The 20514-nt window shown below is 40.1% G+C and overlaps 1 protein-coding gene across 2 annotated transcripts in view; it reads right to left on the reverse strand.

Annotated features, from left to right (window-relative positions):
* Positions 1–20514, reverse strand: part of hbs1l (HBS1-like translational GTPase) — a 170651-nt gene that overhangs the window by 30167 nt on the left and 119970 nt on the right. For both annotated transcript variants that reach the window (XM_072554022.1, XM_072554012.1), the window contains exons 5-7: positions 17203–17305; positions 12819–13063; positions 3601–3766 (exon numbers count right to left, since the gene is read on the reverse strand). In XM_072554022.1, coding sequence (XP_072410123.1) covers positions 3601–3766; positions 12819–13063; positions 17203–17305 — 514 coding nt within the window. The remainder of the gene's footprint in view (positions 1–3600; positions 3767–12818; positions 13064–17202; positions 17306–20514) is intronic.

The following is a 20514-nucleotide window of genomic DNA, read 5'->3' on the forward strand; positions in this document are numbered from 1 at the left end:
TAAGGTCACCCCTCAGCCTCCAACGCTCCAGGGAAAACAGCCCCAGCCTGTTCAGCCTCTCCCTGTAGCTCAGATCCTCCAACCCTGGCAACATCCTTGTAAATCTTTTCTGAACCTTTCAAGTTTCACAACATCTTTCCGATAGGAAGGAGACCAGAATTGCATGCAATATTCCAACAGTGGCCTAACCAATGTCCTGTACAGCCGCCACAGGACCTCCCAACTCCTGTACTCAGTACTCTGACCAATAAAGGAAAGCATACCAAATGCCTTCTTCACTATCCTATCTACCTGCGACTCCACTTTCAAGGAGCAATGAACCTGCACTCCAAGGTCTCTTTGTTCAGCAACACTCATTAGGACCTTACCATTAAATGGATAAGTCCTGCTAAGATTTGCTTTCCCAAAATGCAGCACCCTGCATTTATCTGAATTAAACTCCATCTGGCACTTCTCAGCTCATTGGCCCATCTGGTCAAGGTTCTCCAATTTAGAACTTCAACTTTTAGATCTGGTCTATCTTTTTCCATCACTATTTTAAAACAAATAGAATTATGGTCACTGGACCCAAAGTGCTCCCCCACTGACACCTCAGTCACCTGCCCTGCCTTATTTCCCAACAGTAGGTCAAGTTTTGCACCTTCTCTAGTAGGTACATTCACATACTGAATCAGAAAATTGTCTTGCACACACTTAAGAAATTCCTCTCCATCTAAACCTTTAACACTATGGCAGTCCCAGTTGACGTTTGGAAAGTTAAAATCCCCTACCGGAACCACCCTATTATTCTTACAGATAGCTGAGATCTCCTTACAAGTTTGTCTCTCAATTTCCCTCTGACTATTGGGGGGGGTCTATAATACAATCCCAATAAGGTGATCATCCCTTTTGTATTTCACAGTTCTACCCAAATAACTTCCCTGGATGGATTTCCGGGAATATCCTCTCTTAGCACAGCTGTAATGCTATCCCTCATCAAAAATGCCCCTCCCCCTCCTCTTTCGCCTCCCTTTTTATCCTTTCTATAGCATTTGTATCCTGGAACATTCAGCTTCCAGTCCTGCCCATCCCTGAGCCATGTTTCCGTAATTGCTATGATATCCCAGTCCCATGTTCCTAACCATGCCCTGAGTTCACCTGCCCTCCTTGTTAGGCCCCTTGCATTGAAATAAATGCAGTTTAATTTATTAGTCCTACCTTGTCCCTGACTGCCCTGACTGTTTGACTCACTTCTGTTCTCAGCTGTACCCGTCTCAGATCGATCTCTTTCCTCACTGTCTCCCTGGGTCCCACCCCCCCCCCCCCCCCTCTCTCACCTTACTAGTTTAAATCCTCCCAAGCAGTTCTAGCAAATTTCCCTGTCAGTATATTAGTCCCCTTCCAATTTAGGTGCAATCCGTCCTTCTTGTACAGATCACTTCTACCCCAAAAGAGATTCCAATGATCCAAAAATGTGAATCCTTCTCCCATACACCAGCTCCTCAGCCATTCATTCATCTGCTCTATCCTCCTATTCCTGCTCTCACTAGCTCGTAGCGCTGGGAGTAATCCCGATATTACTACCCTTGAGGACCACCTTTTTAAAATTCTACCGAACTCTCTGTAATCTCCCTTCAGAGTCTCAACCTTTTCCCTTCCAATGTCGTTGGTTCCAATGTGGACAATGACCTCCAGCTGGCCCCTCTCCCCCGTGAGAACATTCTGCACCCTCTCTGAGACATGCTTGATCCTGGCACCAGGGAAACAACACACCATTCTGCTTTTTCTCTGCTGGTCACAGAAATGTCTGTCTGTACCTCGGACTACAGAATCCCCCAACTCAATTGATTTCTTGGAAGCCAATGTACCCCTCGTTGCATTAGAGCCAGTCTCAATACCAGAAACTTGGCTGTTTGTGCTACGTTCCCCTGAGAATCCATCACCCCCTTCATTGTTCAAAACAGCATACCTGTTTGAAATGGGTATATCCACAAAAGACTTCTGCTCTAGCTGCCTACCTCTCTTACCCTTCCTGGAGTTAACCCATCTATGTGACTGTATCTGAGACTTTCCCCCCTTTCTATAACTGCCATCCATCACATACTGTTGCTGTTGCAAATTCCTCATTGCTTCTTTTTGTCTCTCCATCTGAACCACTCGATCTGATTAGATTTGCATCCAACGGCATTTATGGCAGATATAATCCGCAGTAACCCTTAAACTCTCTTTAAACTCCCACATCTGACAAGAAGTACATATCACTGCAATGGCCATTTTTGCTCCTTCAATCTACAGACCCAGAAAATAACACCGTCTTATTCCTCTACAAACACTGCCCCAGGTTAAATTAATAGCTTTGGCTTATATTTTAAGTTTAATCAAGAGACTTATCTCCAAAAACATATAATCAAGAAAGAATCCACTGTACCCACTACTGCAGCCTTTCTATTGGACAGACTTAAAACAACAATTAACTTATCGGATTCTGTGCTGTGAACTTCGCCCAACAGTTCCTCCAAGATTAGTTGTGAATTTCACTGTTTGTTAATTTTCCCAGATGCACTCCGATGTCCAGCGATACACAAATTCAAACAGCAAAGACGGTAACTGTGCAAGTTTTTTCTCTCTCTCCTGCACTGTCCTCACCATGTGCTTCCTTTGTCTGCCCTTCTCTCTTTTAAAACTGCTGTTGTTTTGACTTCTTTTTTCCAAAGTTCCAAAACAATGCAACAGCATATAAAACAGTAATTGCTGCTCCTGGAATTCGAGGAAATCACCTCCAACACCTAAAATACCTCAAAAAAAAGGAGCAGCTCTTACAGCCAGAAATTTTTCCTGTCCTCCATCTTGGATTACCCAGAATTCCATTCTGCACGAAGAGCTTCTAACATAGTTAACCTCACAGATTCTGCTGACTTAGTTATTCCACTTATACAGTGAGAACTGGTCCATCTGGAATGGAAATGTCAATTCCCATCTGTTCTGATTGAATTAATCCTAAATCATAGTAAAGGTACTGCAATAGACATCAGCACCCTGGATGAGGGTGGGAAAAACTGGTCAGGATTGCTTTTCCTGATTACAAACTTCGATTGGTTCATTAGATGAGGATTAATCTGAGCTATGACATCACAATTGAATAATGGACTCTTGGATATGGAACCAGGAGGATGTGTTCCCTGTAACATATGCAGTCACAACCCTAAGGTTCCTGCACAGACCTTGAACAAGTTGCCCCCTTATAATGTGTGTCCTGTTTTCCAAAGCTTGTGTGTGGCTACACTTTAAAAAAACATTAGAGGAATACAGCAATGGAGTAACCAGTGCCTTTGGAACCTTACTCTAAAAACTCAAGTGCATGGAACATTCATTTTAAACCATAACCTTCATGAATTTAATTTCTCGAAGGATATTTGTCGACATTCCATAGAAAGTATAGGAGAAGCTGAGAAGACCCCCTGGATGCGGGGAGAAGAATGCTTTTTGAGTTCTCCTAAATTCTCTGGTGCTTAATCAGAACATCAACTATCAGATCATGGTTAGAAAGAAAATTCCAAGCATATTTTTAACATTGAAAATATATTCCTGCACATTTGAAAGTTGATTTGGAAAATCATATACCTTTCTCTTTCTTCACCTGTCTCATCCAAAACCCAAGCAAAGGCAAAGGACGCTTTTCCTGCTTTTTTTGATTCTTGTTCATATTTGTGCATTATACGTTTGTTTACCTTTCCCAGAAGGTAAAGTAGATGACCCATTAAAGTACTTTTGCCAGCGTCAACATGGCCTAAGAAAATAGAAAAGTTATGTTTATATTAATAAAGCACATTCTGCTTATTTAATAGATAAAAGTTTTGTACTTGTGTAAAGAATCCATGCTACCCATGTTTTGTTAAGTAAAGATAAATTAGGGACCAAGTATAAAATTTAGAAACTGAGACATGCAGTGGATAGACATCCATTACCTACCACATTGATTTTTTTCTCTAATCTAGCATGATATTTCCTGTCATGTATTCATCAAAGCTTCAGCTAAAAGCTGTTAATGCACCATAAATGAAGGTCCAAACTGCTTTCTTCCTTGCGTGTATGGCTTAAACTATATAGCAAATGTATTTGCCAATATTTCTCAAAATTCAGGAGGAAATGGAGACGACTAATTTGAATTCCTGATTTTTGAGGGAGACCATCTTCAGTCCATTTCTCTCAGTGAAATTCAGTCTCTCAAAAAAGTGGGGAATAAGGGAAATGTGGCCTACCCTATTGTGGATATCATACAGAAAATTATACAATATAAATCATTTCAATATTAATTTGGACGACTTAAAACCAGATCACTCTTGAAACTTCTTTTAAATTAATAAATACAAATCTGTGTACCAATAACAAGAGATTAAACCAGCGAACATTACTCAATTACTAGAAACACTACTAATACAAACATTGCGATGTGTTGTATTCTGGGAATTTTTAAAAAATATAATGTAACATGTGAAAGGAAGAGAATACAAAAATAGTACCTGAAACCATAAGTTTCATTTGAATCAGAGTTTCCATTACTAGCAAAAGCAAACTACTATTTAGGTTATCAGCAGATGCAACTTTATACAGATACATGTCTGCTAAATTGAACAACAGAAGCACTTTCCAAAACTTTGTATACATCGAGCATTTTAACTATAGAAAACAGATTTTAATTTTTTTTTGCTTTTCAATGCCACTTACAACAAAATAATCTAACAAGCTTTTCACATAAATATTTCTACTAATATTAGAACAGCAATGAATGAATCAAAAAACAGGTTGATTTAGAATCCATACCCTCTGGGGACATTCTGACTAAAATCTGCAGAGTATGGGAAATACCAATTTCACAGACAATGTAACAATCTGTGACTGCCGTAAGCAGCTTCCACTTGTCGATATTGTTTAATGGCAGTTGGGTTGAACTAACCCAAATACTTCCTGATACCAGTATTTCAAATCTGTCTATTTGGCAACATGATAACTTGAATAGCTGACATCTACTGTATGTGATAGCATTATTTTAAAATATATAAACAGCTTTGATTTGCATTATCTTGAGATAACAGATTTGCATTAACTACTAATTATTCAAAACAGGGCATGCCAGCCACCTCCTGAATTCCTGCCATTATTCCAGGCCATTACCCAATTTTTATTAGCATGGGCTAAGCATTCAGGTAGAAAGACCACATTCTGCAATTCAAACCTGGCCTGCTCCATTGCAAGGATAGGCAAGTTCTATGGAATTGGGCCAGTTTCCCCGTGACCCAGTGTGATGAACCATCCAAAAGTAAATTCAACAAGTCTGGTACCTCTGCCACCCATGCTAATTCAATGCCAATTCTTGCCCCTTCCTTCACCAATTAAATGTTTACACTATGCATGTAACCAATGAGCCTTATGATAACAATGCCAAGAGTGGAAGTGATGATGACAAACACTCATTCATGAATTTTATTTTGACAAGAAATTACTGTCCTCATAATCCTTTTAAGAACCTCTTTTACTAGTATTTTAATAGTATGATGGCCATTTTAAAAGGTTTTGAGCAACAGGTTTTTCCTAGAGTACTGTGCACAAGTAAATAAAGAGTGTCTTGGTGATGGGATACCGACCGCTGTGCAGTTAATTCTGACAACAGAACACACTTGAAGAATATTCACTTGGAGTTGAGGTAAGCACTTCTGGCATCATACTTTTATTTGGGAAGCTTGACCCATTTGATCTTGCTATGAAAGATTGAGCCCAGTGTGGATCAGCATGTATTTTCAGTTATAAGTGGCTTAACTTTCCCAGAGGCACCAGTTACTAAAACCTTCCAAGAGTTAATGGAGTTCATTAAAGAATATTATGACCCAAACCTCCTCTAATTCTGTGAGGCTATCGGTTTTATTCAGCTGTTAGAGAACGGGGGGAATCTGTATTGGGATTTTTGATGAGGTTAAAATGACTGGCAGAGGTATGTGGCTTTGGTTTAATCCTTAATGAGATGCTGAAGAGATGAGATGAGGGTTTGAGCTATAGAGAGAGGCTAGATAGGCTGGGGTTATATTCTATGGATAATTGGAGGCTGAGGGGTGACCTTATAGAGGTTTATAAAATCATGAGGGGCATGGGTAGGCTAAATATTTAATGTCTTTTCCCTGTGGTGAGGGAGTCCACAACAAGAAGGGATAGGTCTCGGGAGAGAGGGGAAGATTTAAAAGGGACCTAACAGACAACTTTTTCATGTCTGTGTATGGAATGAGCTGTGAGAGGAAGTGGTGGAGACTGGTACAATTACAACATTTGAAAGACATCTGGATGGGTATATGAGTAGTAAGGGTTTATACGGATATAGACCAAGTACTGGCAAATGGAACTAGATTAATTTAGGATATCTGCTCGGCATGAACAATTTGGACTTAAGAGTCTATTTCCATGCTATACATCTCTGTATAGCTGGCTCTGTCATTGGAAAATGCTGCAAGTAGAGCACAGGAGATCCTGGACATCCCAATGGAAGTGGACTCCCTCACCTGTCTGACCGAGCTTGGGGAACACTGTTTGAGTGTAGACAATCGCAGAGCCTCATGCAAGGCATATCCTGAGCAGACAGACTCTAAACCAACCCACAGCAGAACCCCACAACAAAGCCTCGACCAAGTGGATAAGACGTTCTTCAGGATCTGGGCTGGCAAGCCATTGTAGTTACTGCTGTTATGCAGACTCAAGGCAGCAATGGAGTCCTACAAGGCCTGACTTGTAGGCCAGTACTCAGGAAAGTGCACACCCTGGAAAGTTCCCCTACATGTATGTTAAAACCATTAAATTGAAACTGATTAAAATTAATGTTGGTTTAAATGGTCACTCAGCTCGCATGGAGGTTGATACCAGAGTAGCTATATCTGTGGTTGCAGAATCTGTCTTTATCAAGACTCGTTCAGGACTCCAACCTTTAAGTTTTCCCAAGACCACAGCCAGATTAAGAACATACACTGGGGAACCATTGCAGAGTAAGGGTACAACTTTGGTTCCGGTCTCCTATTAGAAGCAATTGCCACAGTTACCGTTGATGGTAATAAAAGGCTCAGGCCCAAGCCTATAGTGAGGGGGCAATTAGAAAATGGCTTCCTCAGTGAAATTCTAGAGATATACGCAGGGGTATTTCAAGTAGTGGTTGGGACTATCAAAGGGGCCAGAACCACTTTACATGTTGGCCAGAAAGCTTGGTGCCACTTATTTAGTGGGAAAAAATAAAGACAGAGATCAGGAGGCTGGAAAGCGAAGGAATCACCAGACCAGTGCAGTTTACAGAATGGGCAGCACCGGTCATAGCGATTTTGAAGCCTGATGGCTCGGTTCAACTTTGTGGGGATTTTAAGCAAATAGCAAACCACTTCTCACACCTGGATAAATACCCAATCCTTCACACAGAGGACTTGTATGCAAAATTGGTAAGGGGGCTGTCTTTTACAAAGCTAGACATGAGCCATGCCTACCCATAATTGCAATCGGATGAGGAGTTCCAGAATTACACTACAATTAATACCCATAAGACATTATATCAAATATATGAGGCTGTCATTCGGGGTATCATCAGCCTTCACCCTTTTCCAGTACACCATGGAGAACATTTTATAAGGGTTACCCCAGGTTTCCATTTATCTGGACGATGTACGAGTAACAGGGAAGATCAATAAAGAACACTTAGATATAGTGCTTAAACATTTCTTCCAGGCCAATGTACACCCTAGAAGGGAAACATGTGTTCCAGGCACCCCAAGTGAACTACCTGAGTTACAGAATTAACAAAGCCAGGTTAAACTCATTTGAAGGTAAAGTAAGGGTGATTAAATGAGTCCCAGCTCCCACATCCGTAGGGGAGCTTAGGTCTTTTCTCTGGTTAATGAATTACGGAAAATTCACATGTAACCTGGCCTCCACCTTAGCACCCTTACACCTGCTACTGAAAAAGTGTCAGCCTTAAAAATGGTCGTGTAGCCAAGAAGTAGCCTTTAGGGAAGTAAAAATGCAGCTATTATCATCTAAGGTGTTGGCCCACTACAATCCGAAGCGAGAGGTAGTGCCAACATGTGATGCCACCCCGTAGGGTATTGGAGTAGTGTTGGTTCACTAGTGACCCAATGGAGAGGAACCACCCAATAGAATATGCTTCCTGGATTTTGGCTGATGCCAAACACAGAAGATTCCACCAGTACCTTTTACAGACGAGAATCGATTATACTAACAGATCACAAACCCCTGCTAGGGCTACTGAAGGAAGACAAGGTGCTCCTGTCCATAGCTTCAGGCAGAATTCAGCATTGGGCCCTTATTCTCAGCACATACAAGTTAGAACACCATCGAGGAAGCCAAGTGGATAATGTGGATGCCTTCAGCCGCCTCCCACTGGCAGATACTCCACCAATAGTGGCTGACCAATATAACCAGGAGATGGATTTGAGGTTTGTCCTCATTTCCTTGTTAATTGATTGAACAGTGGGGTTTGGCCTTGCTACTCCTTCCCCTGTAAATAGTGTATTTTTATGAATTGCTGCTTTTAGTTTATTGTCAACTGTTTGTATTTTGTGCAGTTTCATAAAATTTTTTAAAAACCCAGAAGATTTAGAATTGCAGTTATTTCAGACCACAAGGAGCAGGTGATGCACAAATTTGTTCCTCTGAGTTAGGTGAGAAGGGGTAAGATTAAGGAACTTGGATGACAAGAACAGAAGAACTTCTCGTCAAAAGGAAAAAGGCAGCTTACATAAGGTGGAGGAAGCAAGGATCAAGCACAGCTTTAGAGGATTACAGGCTTGCTAGAAAGGAGTTCAGAAATAGACTGAGGAGATCCAGAAGGGGGCACGAAAAAGGTTTAGAAAGGAGGATTAGGGAGAACCCAAAGGCATTTTACTCATATATGAGGAATAAGAGAATGATCAGGGAGAAGGTAGGGCCAATCAGGGATAGCAGAGGGAACTTGTGCGTGGAGCCTGAGCAGATAGGGGGAGCCCTAAATGACTTTTTTGCTTCGGTTTTCACCAAGGAAAGGGAACTTGTTGTAAATGAAAACTTAGAGGAGCTGGGACACAGTCTTGACAAGATCAAGATTGATAAAGTTGATGTGCTAGAAACTTTGGAAAACATTAAGATTGGTAAGTCCCCATGGCCAGATTTATCCTAGGCTGCTCCGGGAAGCGAGAAAGGAGGTTGCTAAGCAGCTGGCGAGGATATTTGCCTCCTCACTCTCCACGGGAGTCATACTGGAGGATGGGAAGGTGACAAATGTTGTTCCTCTTTTCAAGAAGAGTAATAGGGAAATCGCTGGCAATTACAGACCAGACAGTCTTACGTCTGTGGTCAGCAAAGTTTTGGAAAGAACTCTGAGGGATAGGATTTATGACTATTTGGCAAAGCATAGTGTGATTAAAAGCAGTCAGCATGGCTTTGAGAGGGGCAGGTCATGCCTCACAAATCATACTGAGTTCTTTGAGGAGGTGTCAAGACAGGTCGATGAAGGTTGAGCAATGGATGTGGTGTATATGGACTACAGCAAGGCATGTGATAGGGTTCCCCATGGAAGGCTCATTCATAAAGTCAGGAATTATGGGATACAGGGATACAGCCCAGATTTGGCTATCTGGGTTCAGAATTGGCTGGCTGACAGAAGGCAGAGAGTGATTGTAGATGGAAAGTATTCTACCTGGAGGACAGTGTTCCGTGGGGTCCAGCAGGGCTCTGTTCGTGGGCCTCTGCTCTTTGTAATTTTTTATAAACGACTTGAATGAGGAGGTTGAGGGGTGGGTTAGTAAATTTGCAGATGACAAAGGTTGGAGGTGTCGTCAATAGTATAGAGGGCTACTGTAGGCTGCAGCGCCACATAGACAGGATGCAGAGCTGGGCTGAGAAATGGCAGATGGAATTCAACCTGAATAAATGCAAAGTGATGCATTTTGGAAGGTCAAACTTGAATGCTGAATATAGAATTAAAGACAGGATTCCTGACAGTGTGGAGGAACAGAGGGATCTGGGTGTGCAAGTACATCGATCCCTCAAAGTTGCCACCCAAATGGATAGGGTTGTGAAGAAAGTATATGGTGTTTTGGCTTTCATTAACAGGGGGATCAAGTTTAAGAGCCGCGAGGTTTTGCTGCAGCTCTACAAGTGCCTGGTGAGACCACACTTGGAATATTGTGTCCAGTTCTGGTTACCCTACTATAGGAAAGATACAGAGGCTTTGGAGAGGGTGCAAAGAAGGTTTACCAGGATGCTGCCTGGACTGGAGGGTTTGCTTTATGAAGAAAGGTTGAATAAGCTTGGACTCTTCTCTCTGGAGAGAAGGAGGAAGAGAGGAGACCTGATCGAGGTGTACAAAATAATGAGTGGAATAGGTAGAGTCAATAACCAGAGACATTTCCCCAGGGCAGGAATGACTGGTACAAGAAATCATAGTCTGAAGATATTAGGAGGAAGGTATAAAGGTGACGTCAGAAGTAGGCTCTTTATACAGAGAGTTGTGAATGCATGGAATGCGTTACCAGCTGTGGTGGTGGAGGCATTTAAGTGACTGCTGGACAGTGAGTTGAGCGGTGCATGGGTTAAGTTACTATATTTTACATTAGGATTAAATCTCAGCACAACATCGTGGGCCAAAGAGCCTGTTCTGTGCTGTACATTTCTATGTTCTAAGTAAATCTCTTATCCTAATGTGGAAACCCCACATGTAACCGTCAGTTCCAGAGAGTAGAAGAACTTAATCTATGATGAAAGATGTGGAGCTGTCACACAGATTCTGTGGGACATATCAATCCCCATGTTAATCTAATAGAGATAGTCAATATTGTATTTGTTTATCAGTAAGCATCTGAGAAGGGAGCATGGTGTAATTGTTTTATAAGATGCTTACAGTTTTTTTGCTAATCTTTCATTTTAATAAATCTGTGCATCAGTCATAGCCAAAGGCACACTTGAATAGCATTTCTGATTCAAATTCAACTTCTACCTAAGCATTTAAGATTAAAGTTTTAGTCAAAATTAGGTGGGTCAACATTTGCACAAGTTACATTTTGGAGATATTGAAATCCATGCTCTCCCATCACTTCCCTCATGCAGAGTTGCCAAAAGTAATGGAAAACAAGCCAGAATTGTGAGGGCAGACACTAAGAGTTCAACAACCACCTACAATAGTGTGAATCATAGAACCCCTACAGTGTGGACACAGCCCATTCAGTTCATCAAGTCCACACCAACTCTTCAAAAAGCATCCCACCCAGACCCACCATGCCCCCCATATCGTATCCCTGTAACCCTGCATTTTCCATGGCTAATCCAAATGGCCTGCACATTCTGGACACTATGGGGGCTTTAATATGGCCAATCCACCTAACCTGTACATGTTTAGACTGCAGGAGGAAATCAGAGCACCCAGAGGAAACCCATGCAGACACAGGGAGAATGTGCAAACTCAGAGTGGAATCAAACGCGGGTCCCTGGTGCTGTGAGGTAACAGCGCTAACCACTGAGCCACCATACTGGTGAGAGGTTGACTTCACAGCAAAAGAGTGCTAAGTACAAACTGTTTGGACTTTTTTTCAGCTAAAAGCTGGAGGCTGTATACTCCAGGGAGATGAAAAGTGATTTTTTTTTGCCAAACGTCAGAGGTTAAGTCTTACACGAAACCAATCACTAACAGTGCCCAATTCTTCTTTTTGAGGTGAACGAAAACACACAAGCATTTCTGATCTTCCCACTATGCTATACACAATGACAGCGTTTTTCTTTAGAACATTACATTAGAAGTGATGTACAAAGATACATTCTGGTTTGCAGAGAGTGGAGTTTCACCTGTCGCTTTGTTCTAAACACAAAGGGAACATTTGAGTAAAATCCAAAATGCTTGATATATGTGAGCTAAAATAAAAAATAGAAAATAAACTTTGATGAAATAAACATACATGTTTAGTGTAAACTATACCAAAAAAACTGTGTGCATTTGTAACAACAACAACCTGTATGGATCTGCAATTTTACTATCACAGATAAACATTCCTGGGCTTCATATTAATATTTTGTAGTTCAATCATTCCCTGGTCTTGATCCTCCCTATCACTGCAAACTCTTTCAGCTCTACAATGCTCCAGGATCTATGCACGCCTCAATTTGCACAACCTCAATTTTAATCAAAAACAGAAATTGCTCAAAAGCTCATCAGGTCTGGCAGCATCTGTGGAGAAAAATCAGAGTTAACGTTTCGGGTCTAGTGACAATACGTTTGGCTTCTTAAATCCTAATTTTTGGAATTCCATCCCTGCAACTCTCTGGCATTCCTACTTCAATATACTTTTTAAAAAATTTAACTCTAACTAATCTGGTCCAGAAGTTCCTGACAAGGGTTGGTGACTTTTTTTAAAAAATAAAAGTCTTAGGAAGTGTCTTAGATTGTTCTTAGCAATCAGTATTATTAAAACAAACAATATCATGGTGCAATTGAAAGATTTTTCTTATTAATTTAGGTGCTGTCACAAGACAAAGGGTAAACAAAGAACTGACCATCTTCTATTATTGACATTGGGACATTTTTTAGGAACACACACAGAATTGTATAAATATGATGCGCCCCTCCTACTGTATTAAGCAAATTTGCCCCTTTGCGGGAGGTCTGTGAGAATTTCAGTGCCTTAAATGGAATATAGGCACATTTCTATCTTACTATCCTATTGCACATCAACCTGGAAAACCACTGTGACCACCTTCAGAACAACTGGAATGATAGCTCTAATAAGACAATGATAACTATATATATTTGAACTGCATTAGCAATTTTCCCTTACCTATCACAACAAGGTTGAGCAGCTGCTTCCCTGCTTGCCTCTTTTCAAGCTCAGCTTTCACATCAATCTGCTGTCTTGCTTTGACAGAGCCCTTACTGGGAGTCTGAATCACTGTTGCTTCTTCAAATGAAGGGGCAACATAAGCTGTAGAATTTGACTTGGATGAAGCCTCCAGCACTGGAAGTGAAGAAACCTCTTCAGAGACTACACCTTTTCGCAAGTGGTCGTTCTCATCAGCATTTGCACTATAGCCAACAGAGTAAATACATTTAGTACAGCATGCTTTCAAATAAATGTGTAATGTAAGAACATTTTTGCTAGTCTGTATAGAAGAAACAAAAATAAATATCCTATGTTTGTGAACAAAATCTTCATTCATGAAGGCATAATTTGAAAACAGCAAAACTGACAAAACACCCAAGTGAATTATTGATACTTAAAGAGAAATATAGCAGTTTTTATGAATGTTCATTTCGGACCTTGCCCAGAGGACATTTGGGATGCGTATAGATGAGCTGCCCACAATTACCCATCCATTATTAAGTTAGTTGATTTTGCACGCTGGGAATAGGAATTAGCGAGAGGATGGGAATTGGCTTGGTCATTTTCCAGAAATACTCAAAATAGACAAAATTCTGATTCTTCACCAAATCCCTTGTTTCATTGTTTGCTCACATATATAAGTTTCTACTGCATGGGAAAACTTATATGACCACTGTCAACAGAGACTTGCATAGGGAGAAAAACGGAGAGAAAAACACTGACATGCCATTCCTTCAGCATAAATACAAATGTACTCCCAGGCTAGATGTAAGAAAACAAAAATAGAGCATAGGTTCTGTTACTTGATTTGTATCCAAGAGTTCTAAATAAATATTCAGAGACATGATGAAAGCTGGGGAATTTAAACTCAGCTAATTAAATTAAATTTGGAACAATAATAGCATCAAACATTATGGTCATGGAACTTTAGATTGTCTTTAAATAAACCTTGCTCATTCACTAAAGTCCTCAATCTGCAATCCTTTCCTGGTCTGGCCTATATGTGAGCACAGATTTACAGCTATATGGCTTGCCTTTACATTTCCTTTTAAATGTTCAGCAATCCAATCAATTGTAATCAAGACAACAGGCTTCTGCATTGGTCTCAATTAAGGAAAAGCAATGTATGTTGGCCTTGTTAGTGACAATATTGAATAATACAAAGTATGTGGCAACACAGTTGGTAGCCCTTACCATCCAAATCTGAAGGGTTAGGTTTTTTTTTTCCATTCATTTATAATGATTCTGGCTTGGCCAGCATTTATTATCTAACCTTAATTGCCCAGGAGACGGTGTTTGTGAGCTGCCTTTCTGAACTACTGCAGTCCATTTGGACAGCCATAATATTGCTAAGGGTTAGGGTTCCAGGATTTTAACCCAGAGACAGTGAAGGGACAGTGACATATTCCCACATCAGGATGGTGAGCATCTTGGAGGGGTACTTACAAGTGTTGGCATTCCCATGTATCTGCTGCCCCTGCCCTTCTAGTTAGTAATACTTGTTGGTTAAGAAGGTTTTATCAAAGGAACCTTGAAAATTTGTATCTTGACTGATTTGTACCTTGTAGATGCTGGACAGGCTTTGGAGATGAGTCACTCCCTGCAAGATCCCTTTAATCTCTGACTTACTCTTGGAGACACAATATTTATATGATTAGGCCGGTTCAGTTTCTTGATAATGTTGATAGCGGAGGATTTAGAAATGGTGATGCCATTGAATGTGAAGATGCAATGGTCAGATTCTCTCTTGCTGGATACAATCATTGCCTGGCAGTTGTGTGATGTGAATGTTGCTCGTCAGCCTAAACCTGGATATTGTCCAGGTCTTGCTGCTTTTGGACACAGATTTCAGTATCTGAGGAGTTGTGAGTGGTGTGCTGAACATTATGCCATCACCAACAAATCTCTCCACATCTGACCCTTTATGATGGCGCAAAGGACATTTGTGAAGCAACTGAAGATAGATGAGTCTAGGACGCTAGCTTGAGAAAATCCTACAGAGATGTCCTGGACCTGAGATGACTGACCTTCAAAAACTACACCAACTTTCTTTAGTGCTGGGTTTGATGGCAACCAGTAGAGAGTTTTCCTAGTTCTATTGATTTCAGTTTCATTACGATGCCTTGATGCCACATTAAGTCAAATTGGCCTTCATCTCAAGGGCCTTCACTTCACTCCAGGAGCATAGCTCTTTGTCCATGTTTGAATCAACACTGTAATTAACCCAAATTGACACCCATGAGCAGATTATTGCGAAGTAAGTGCTGCTTAACAGCACTGTTGATGATCCCTTTAATCACATTACTGATTATTTAAAGCAAATTAATGGGTAGTAATTGGCCAGGCTGGAATTGTCCTGTTGTTTTGTGTACAGAATTTACCTAGAAAATATTCCACATTGTCAGGTAAATGTCATTTTGAAGCTTGGCTAGGAGCACGGCAAGTTCTGGAGCATGTCTTCAATATGATTGTTGTTGTGTTGTCAGGGCCCATATCCTGTGCCGTCAGCCAATTTTCTTAATATCTTATGGCTGAAGACTAGCATTTTTATGGTACTGGGGACCTCTGGAGGAGACTGAGATGGATCATTCACTCAGCACTTTTGGCTGAGGACTGTTGCAGATTCTTCAATTTGTTTTGCACTGATGTGTTGTTTAAGCCCCACTTTAAGATTTGAGCTTAAAAATCAAGGCTGGTACTCCATGCAGTGCTAAATCAGTGCTGCGCTGTCAGAGATGCTACCTTTTAGATGAGATGTTAAAACTTTGCCTTTCCAAGGAGCACATAAAAGATCCTGTGCTGCTATTTCAAGCAAGAACAAGGGAGTTTTTCCACAACATGCTGGCCAATATTTATCTTTCAATCTACAGCACTAAGGTAGATGATCTGGTTATGATAACATTGCTGTTTGTTAGAGCTTTCTGTATGCAAATTGACTGCCATGTTTCAAACATTACAACAGTGAGCAATTCAAAAGTATTTGATTGACTGGAAATCACTTTCAGATGTCTGTGGATTGAGGTAGAATTGACAATAATGACAAAGTTTTCCAACATTCTAGTGCTGTTGGATATGTTCTTTTTCAATCGTGATGATAAACCCAGGCCCTGCTTCTAGGTGACATGAAAGATCCTATGGCACTATTTTGAAGAGGAGCAGGGAATTCTCCCCGATGTCAAAGACATTATTTATCCTCAGCCAACAGATCAAAATATATAACCCAGTTATCATTTAAACTGTTTTTGCAGTGCATAAGTTAGCTGTCATGCTTCCAGCAATAAACAATGACAATGCTTCAAAAGTACCTAATTGGCTGCAAAGTACCTAATTGGCTGATATTATGATCATGAAAGGTGTTAATATAACTGTTGGTGTTTCTTTCTAAGATAACAGGACCTTACACAGACAACTAGTGCATCACTGGCCTTCCACTTCATAAAAGAATGTCTTTATTTGTTCTGAAAACATGAACTTACATATACACACACATATACAGTTATGCTAAAATTCATTGTATTGAGATAAATTATATCTATATGCTTCCTACAATTACACATCACTTATAAAAGCTCGTCAATCTATGCACCAACATGAATACAAATGTTGTACCAAGCTGAAAATTTTTAATACAAAAAATTAGGTCATCATAGAACCATTTCAAGTAGGAAGATTGTAATGGTAACAGTTTCTCAATATTACTCACAATTCTGAAGCTTTACATTGTGCTTCAATTGCACTTAAGGGATTAGTAAGAATGGTACCTTTTTTGGCCATGCAACCAACACTTATAGTATCAGTTACCAAACCCAAAAAAAATCCCTGAAATAGTTTTTGCGGACATGAGAGAACATTGAGACTCGTATCATCTTTGAGCTACAAGAAGCTTCATTAACCAAACAAAACTTAGTGCAATTAATGAACTTAATTTATTTCCTATTTTTCTCATTGCCCTTCAAATGAGTTCTCCTCTAACTTTTGTAAGTTTTGTGACATTTTACTGTCCTCAGACTGCTTTTCTCTTTTTTTTAAATAAGAAAAGGTCAGACAGCAGTCTGAACATTTTCATTTGTTCGTCCGTTTCCACAAATACACACCTTCCCACACCATTTTAGCAAAAACAAAAGTGAAATATGAACTCTTATAGCAAGGCAGTTCAGCTTTAAAAACACTCTCTGAAACACAATTAAGATAAGTAATGCTTATCTCTGAAAACTATCTTCACTGTGTTGTACTTCGCACGATACATTCTGACAAAAACATTTAATACTAAAAACATTTGACTACTCAGGCACGTAGCGCAATAAAACATTTAACCAATACAAGAGAAATTAAAGAGAACTACCTTGGTATATTAAAGCCTGTTATTTGTTTTCCAGATACTGTCATTTTTGCTACTTTTGGCACGATATCAGCGTCAACTCTTGCAGCTTGCTCCCTTGCTTTGCCTAAGGTACAATTGGAATAAGATCAGAAACAGATACAATATCAACAGTAAAATTGAACGCTTATAACTATCCTTTTTAATTCAATGCAAAACAGTTTAGGTGCAGTGATACAAAAGATGGTCAAATACCTGTAGAATCAGCTCAGACCTCTAAATGCACCAAAGCTAACCAATGTGGCATTCCTTGGTAATGTTGTCTCATGCTACTTGGCCTTGGTAGTGTACATGGTATAAAGATGGATTTAACAATTTACAGCTAATCCACATATAAGAATATTCTAATTCTACCACATATCACATATTATCATATTAATGTTTGCAAGTGTTCTCATAAGAAAGATTTCACCTGTCACTGAACAGGCGTCTGCATGTGTGCAGAACATTTTTTTTTCAGTGGGGAGAGCTGAAGCCATGTAGTTCCCATAAGGACACAAGCATAAAATACAATCAAACTGCAAAAAGTGGCCATACTTAGCTTTTGGATATCCCCCCCAAAAAAAGGATCAATTAGTTGTGACAGAGAAGCCTGAATTTCTAAACCATTTCCTTGCATAATTTGTATCCCTACACATGGAAGACGATTGACCAAAAATACTTTGGTTTCTTTTGCCACAGATGCTGCATAGCTTGCTGAGTAATTCCATCATTTTCTGTACTTATTTCTGGTTTCCAGCATTCACAATTTTCACTTTTGCATTGCTGTCTAGCTGGCCTTTGGGCCAGCATAGATTTATACACAAATACTGAAAGTAACTAAATGTTGTGTTCCTCTTTTAGGGAGGAGTTCAGTCCACCCAAATTACAAATGAGTTCTTCATTTTAACTTGAACCTGATGGTCAAATCATTTTCTGCATGTACCAGAATACTGTTATTATTGGAAACAACTTGTTTTCTTTGATTAGAAGCTTTAAAACAGTACAATACCAAAACAGCTCACTAAAATAAGCCATCTTAAAAGGAATAGTTTAGTATAAAAGACCTTCAAGGTAGAGAACCAATCTCGTAGCTCTGCTACAGATTTAGCTTTTGACATCTATATTAACCTAATTAAATGTTACAGCACTGATCCTTATTATTTTTGTGGAAAACATTAATACAGTTTCACTTTTGCACACCCGGTCCAGGAGTAAGAAGTCTGTTTATACCTTAAAACACCAGATTGAACTTTACATCCTACACTTAAATCAGGAAACTATCTCAGACTGCTGTTTGAATCAGATCCCAATACTGATTAGAATTATAGAACCACTGCAGTGTGGAAAGTGACCATTTGGCCCATCAAATCTGCAATAATCCTCCAGAGAGCATTCCACCCAGATCCAGCCTCTCTACCCTATCCCCATAGCCCCACATTTACTATGGCTAATTCACCTAGCCTTCACATTAAGGGGGAATTCAGCCTGACCAAGCACCTAATCTGCACAGGTTTGAACTGTGGAAGGAAACTGCAGCACCCAGAGAAAGCCCAAGAAGACACGGGGAGAACATGCAAACTCCACAATGACATTCAACCAAGGCTGGACTTGAACCTGGGTCCCTGACACTGTGAGGCAGCAGTGCTAACCACTGAGCCACCATGCTGTTTATTCTAATACTTTCAAGGAAGGCAACCAACTTTTCATTCTTTAACTTGAGCTCAACCAAAGCCTTGCTTTCCCTATCATAATTCAAACCAAACCCTGCTCACCTGTTACTATTGGGCTCACTGGCTCCCAATCTGATAATGCCTCAATTTTTCTAAGTCTTAATCCTAGTGTTCAAATTCTTTCTCGACGACCCCAAACATTTCACCTTCTCTGTAGCCATCTTTGCAGCCTCCTTCAGCCTTACAAATCTCCAAGCATTTGCTGATCCAGTAATTCTTATCTCATATGTATCTCTGATTTTCTTCACTCTATTACTGATGGCCATGCCTTTCGCTACAGAGGTACTAACCTTTGGAATTTCCACCCTCTACCAATATTTACTCTTTTAAATCATTCCTTGAAACCTAGCTCTTTAAACACGCTGTTGATAACACATCCACTATCTCTTTATGTGGTTTGGTGTCAAATTTTGTCTGATTATGTCCCAGTCCTTACATTAAAGGCATATACAAGTTCAATTCACTGTTGTCTGAATGACTCAGGATCACACAACAACAAAAAAGCTAAATAATGTGCATGCTGGAAATCTGAAATTTAACAAAAAAGTGCCAAAGAAACTCAGCAGATCTGTGGAGAGAGAAACAGAGTTAATGTTTCAAATCTGTATGACTCTACTTTTTTTGTACTCAAAATGTTAATTTTGCTTCTCTCTCCACAAATGCTGCCAAACCTGCCAACCTTCTTGAACACTTCCTGTTTTTATTATTATTGACTCAGTACCATGCTAGGCAACTTATTTACCTTTCCAAGATGTGTTGTACATAGCCTTCCAAATACCAGGTTTATCAACAAAGTTGCAGCTTATAGGATACAAGGCAAAGCGGCTATGAAGTTAGCTGAATTAGAGAAAATTGAGAATAGTGGTCAACAGTTGGTTCTTTGGACCATAGTTTCACGGTATGGTTTGCCCACAAAAGGAGGCCATTCAGGCAATCATGTCTGTTCTGACTCTCTGAAGAAGCAATTCACCTCGTGTCACTACCCTTCCTTTTCCCCATAGCCCAGCAAACATTTCCTTTCAGAAAACTGCCCAATTCCTTTTGAAAGCCCCAACTTACCCTTCTATACAATACTCTCAGGCATGCATTCCAAATCCTTACCACTCACCATGAAAATGTTTTTTTTCCACATATCACCATTGCTTCTTTTGTCAATTACCTTAAATTTACAAAATAATCAAGGAAGGCATTTCCAAGGGATGGTTGGAGGGTCGTTATTTTTTGATCTATATTAATGATTCAGACTTGTATGTGCATGATACAACTTTAAAATTTGTAGATGACACAAAACTCAAGAGTATTGTGAACTTTGAGGATGGTCGTGACAAACTTCAAGAGGACAAACAAGCTCGTGGAACAAGTGGGCACATGTCAGATACAACTCAAAGCAGAGATGTGCGAGCGACGTGGTGCATTGGTAGGAAGAACAAGGGGAGGCATCACAAAATAAAGGATGTGATTCTAAGGCTGCAGAAACAGGGTGACCAGATATGCACAAAACATTGAGTTGGTGGGTTGAAAAAAGTGGCTGAAAAGACTAGAGGATTCTGAACTTCATAATATA

The sequence above is a fragment of the Chiloscyllium punctatum genome, chromosome 3 (assembly GCF_047496795.1).
Source record: "Chiloscyllium punctatum isolate Juve2018m chromosome 3, sChiPun1.3, whole genome shotgun sequence".
NCBI lineage: Eukaryota > Metazoa > Chordata > Chondrichthyes > Orectolobiformes > Hemiscylliidae > Chiloscyllium > Chiloscyllium punctatum.